Here is a 4336-nt window from a genome sequence, read left to right on the forward strand (position 1 = left end):
TCAGATGAGTGCATCTACTTTTAACATACAGCTCTGAAAGAAAATGAGAACACTCCACATGTTTCTACATACTGTATGTGGCAGCTAGTGTCTGATGAATCCCAACACAGAGAAATGTTTTCAGTAGTTTATAGAGTAAAATAAAATATATATTTTTTTCATTTTACTCAAACATAGTCTATATGTAAAACCAAAGAAACTGATAATGCTGCAGTGGTTTCTTTTTTTTGTTAGAGCTGTATGTGGCCATCAAGCTCCCACTCATTGGTTTGTCCTGATAAATTAGTGCATTTATTAATACAGATTAAAGAAAAAAATACCACGCCATCTGTTCTCCTTCCAAACTTGAGTATTTATTCACACCTTCCTTAAGTAACCTCATGGCAAACCGAAGAGCCATTTCCATTGAACATCATGTGCTTGTCGTTTGTCAGTTTAAGTTTAGACAGGGTGTCACAGATCGGTAGCTGTCTACACAACATGAGAAGGCTAATTTAGGAAGACTTGTTGCTGCAAGCAGAATTTCCCTTTCAATAGTCTCAAAACCAAGAAAAATAATCCTTAACCCCTTTCATTTCCCCTTTCTTTTTTAAAAATAGTTTTTCAGAGTTGTTGATTATTCCTTATCATTACGAGTTATCAGGCACCATCTGCTGGCAGAAAATAGTACTTTAACCTTTTTACAAAAGAGGTTCATGACAAGAGAACAGTATGTACCAATGGAATCATATGTACTGTAGCCATATGTACAGCATGTGCACTTGAACCATAAATAACTCCATGGAGAGAGGCACTACACGTGTGTGCCCTTGTGTTAAATTACAAGCTGCAAGTACAGTCACATTTGTTTCCTCTTTCATATTGCAAAAAACAATTGACATTTCATAGCTTAATCTTGTCATGTGTAAACGGTTGAAATACAGTTTATAGATTTTCCATTCTTTTTTTCCCAATGTATCTTTCAAAATGCCCCTTCAGAAACAGATCGTACAACAAGACCATATGTATATTAACCTCAAAAAGGACTGACATAAGACTACATAAATATTTATCAAAGTTCTACAAACTTGTTCAAGTTTTTAGTCATGTTTAGAAAATCCCTAGTAGAATATAACAAATACTACAAATCATTTGCAAGAAAGTGTGCGGCGTGTAAAAAAAGGGGGTTTCCATTCATCTCAATAAGACTAATAATGTACTGAAGCATTTCAAGTACAACTACCCATCCTCCTCATTTACATCCATGGAGACCTCCTGATTTGAGTCATCTGACTCTTCAAAAATGTTTTTGAAAACATCCTCTTCCAAAGCAACCACTTCCAAAGCAACCACTTCCAAAAGCTCCTGTTCTGTGAATTCATCTTCTTGAGTAATTTCTTCTTTCTCCTGCTCTTCTGTAATGTCACTCTCTACTTCCTGTCCAAGTGGCTGTTCTTCCTGCATTCCCTCCTCCTTATCCTCTACGTCTTCTAGCTTTCCCTGCACCTCAGTGGCATCCTTTGCAGTGGTGGCGAGTAACTCTTCTGCTTCAAGCTCGTCATCATCATCAAGATTCACTGACCACGAAGGATCATTCCCCAACTGAGATGGAAAGATATGTTATTAATTCATTCTAAAAGGAATTCAACATTTGCAATTTAAAAAGCAAAAGGGTTTACCTGGCCGTTAAAAGTCTGCATTTGAGCCATGATGCTGGTGCGGAGGATCGTGGTAGTGTCAAACTGCTCATCCAAAATAACCTGCACAGAAGTGAGCATCTCCTCTAACGCCAAGGCATGCATGACCTGCTTAGTCTTGACATTCTCCCTGAAAAAAAAAAAAAACACACACACATAACAGAAAGTGAACAAATAAAAACATTGTACAGAGTTGCAGAAATCTAACTCTGAATTCTAACTGAACTCACTTTATTGAAGCCACTTCCTGGTTGCTTGTATGAAGGGCAGCATCATGGAGGTGCATCAACTCTTTCATCTCATTCAGATCTGAGGCTTGTCCCTTTAGCTGTACATTAAGGAAGGCCAATGATGCATCCTGTTCGTCCACTTTGGAGGATGCACTAGCCACAGCATTGGTCAGCTCAGCCACATTTTCAGCCAGTGCCGAGCTGGAGCTCAAACCGGCAGCTACGCTCTCCTTCACAGCCTCAAACTCCTCACTCTGGTTTTGGAATATAGCCTGGAGAGTTGTGACGGACAGGGTGACCTGCTCTAACTCGGCTATTCGGGTGTCCAGCTCAGCATTTAGGGACCCAAGCTCAGAGTCCCTCAACTTCTCTGACGTGGCCAGGGCAACCTCAGCCTTCTCCAGGGCAAATATCCTTTCCTCCACATCACAACCTGTATATGTCTACAGAGAGTGGAAGAAATAAAAGAATACATTTGGTTAGTTAAAACATTTGTAATCTCTTCTTGTCTTTTCAATGTCAGACTGAGCAGTCATTTAGCTGTAGCAGGGTGTGTACAACATGAAAATACATGGCCTCGTCCTCCACTGCCCTTTCATAAAGACAATACAAAATTAAATGTTGCTTTTTACCATAGCATCCTTTTGATATCTCTGCGTAATAATAACACATTGTGGGCAGTGGAAAGGGTGCATCTTGTTGAAATCTTAAACTTTGAAGCCCTAAATTGTGAAACATGGACATATCCAAAATGGGTATTACATATCCATGTCCCCTTTTCCCTTGAACTGTGTTGGTAGCCCTAACAAAACATAGTTCCTGGGAACATGGGGTTGACCTCGTTACAAATCAATGAGCAGGACTCGTATAGCAATGTATGATAATTATTAGTTTTTTGCATCAATGTGATAAGGAACCTTGGTTCGTCAGTACTTAACTGTTAACCAAACAGCAGCAGAGTTACAGTATAGGTCAGTGAAACGTGACCGTACAGTTGCTTAGAGTCAAACCATGCTAAAAATAACAACAGGTGGTACTATCACTATCACTGTCAAGCCCGCCATGCTTAATGTCTTCCTTTGTTAGTTTTTCAGAATAAAGTCAGACCCACGTTTTCATTCGTATTATCCTCTAAATCCCACCAACTGGATGTTACTAAAACATTGTCGTCATTTACATATACTTTGAATGTATATGTTAATGTATTTATATTTAAATTATTTCAAGAACGACAAATGTAATTACTTTACTTTGAAGGCAAACGAGCAACTTCCGGTATATGCTTAACGCAGCTGTTGCTAAGCCATGCTGCGATAGTTTGCCCCCCAACGCCGAAATTAAGTCCAAAAAAACAAATTAACGATTAATTTTTGTATCTTGGTGAACAATTGAGTAAAACAACTTTTGAAATAATACATCTTAAAACAATGTACGTGAAAAACGTGTGAAAAAAATCAGCTGTTACCTGTGATGATTCCGTTATCTCCACCGCCCGCTGCAGGTTGGTGATTTTCTTTTGCATTGATGTAAATGTTTCCGACAGTTGCTCGACTCTTTGCTGATTTTCTACACAAAACCAACCCATTATAGAGGCACCGACTGTGAACACAATGATGAACAACAACGCTGGTGAACTATAGGAGTTAAAGCTTCCCTTTGACGTGTTAACGCTTGCCTTGGATACGTCTACGCTTTCATTGGATACGTTTACGTTTCCATTGGATGAGTTTATGCTTTCCTCGGAGGAGCATATGCTTTCCTTGGAGGTGTTCATGCTTTCCTTAGAGGTGTTCATGCTTTCCTTAGAGGTGTTCATGCTTTCCTTAGAGGTGTTCATGCTTTCCTTAGAGGTGTTCATGCTTTCCTTAGGCTTTGAAACGGGAGACTCCAACACAATGGAGGAGTCTTGTTCCTGCGGCTTCTTAGACTTTCGCTTGGCCATGGCAGCAGAGGAGGACTAGAGATCTGCGTGTCTTCAGTGGACTGGGTTCAGCAGGCTGAGGCTGAGGCTGTCGTCTGGATCATCAAATTACTTTTTCAAGACCCTTTGACCTAGTCATTCATTGGGCCTGCATCCACAGCAACTGCTGGTGTGGGGGGCGTGACTGCACGGTATGTAACTGCATTGGTGGAATAAGAGTTTAGATCCACCAATAATGAATACCACAGTGTGCATACTCCATCAGAAAGGTTTTGTATTCATAACTTTAACTAATTAAAAGTAATTTATATTGACAACACAACTGGGAAGTCCTCTTAAAAACACGTTTAGAGTGATACAATGGGCAAACAGTATTATAATGTTGAAGCTTGTTCATTGAAACTACAGTTTTACTGGTGTCTTGTTTATTTAGGAATTTGTCATTTAAAGAGCTTACATTATTGATATATTAGCACTTTATCGAAGTTGTCAGATAAATGCATGGGGGA

The 4336-nt window shown here is 39.5% G+C and overlaps 1 protein-coding gene across 1 annotated transcript; it reads right to left on the reverse strand.

Annotated features, from left to right (window-relative positions):
* Positions 1–224: 224 nt before the first annotated feature.
* Positions 225–3939, reverse strand: LOC117446956 (FK506-binding protein 5-like). Its single transcript, XM_034083490.2, has 4 exons — positions 3372–3939; positions 1907–2349; positions 1659–1806; positions 225–1581 (listed from the first exon to the last, which is right to left on the reverse strand). Exons 1-4 carry the CDS (start codon positions 3846–3848, stop codon positions 1219–1221), a joined length of 1431 nt encoding a protein of 476 aa, XP_033939381.1. The 5' UTR covers positions 3849–3939; the 3' UTR covers positions 225–1218.
* Between the last annotated feature and the right edge of the window lie 397 nt (positions 3940–4336).

Source organism: Pseudochaenichthys georgianus, chromosome 5 (assembly GCF_902827115.2).
Source record: "Pseudochaenichthys georgianus chromosome 5, fPseGeo1.2, whole genome shotgun sequence".
Lineage (NCBI taxonomy): Eukaryota > Metazoa > Chordata > Actinopteri > Perciformes > Channichthyidae > Pseudochaenichthys > Pseudochaenichthys georgianus.

Excerpts from the sequence above, each read along its gene's own strand:
- LOC117446956 (XM_034083490.2), bottom strand. The coding sequence starts at position 3,848 with ATGGCCAAGCGAAAGTCTAAGAAGCCGCAGGAACAAGACTCCTCCATT. Across the intron at positions 2,350-3,371 it reads AGATAACGGAATCATCACAG|ACATATACAGGTTGTGATGT; the intron begins GTAACAGCTGAT and ends CACTCTCTGTAG. Across the intron at positions 1,582-1,658 it reads TGCAGACTTTTAACGGCCAG|TTGGGGAATGATCCTTCGTG; the intron begins GTAAACCCTTTT and ends TTTCCATCTCAG.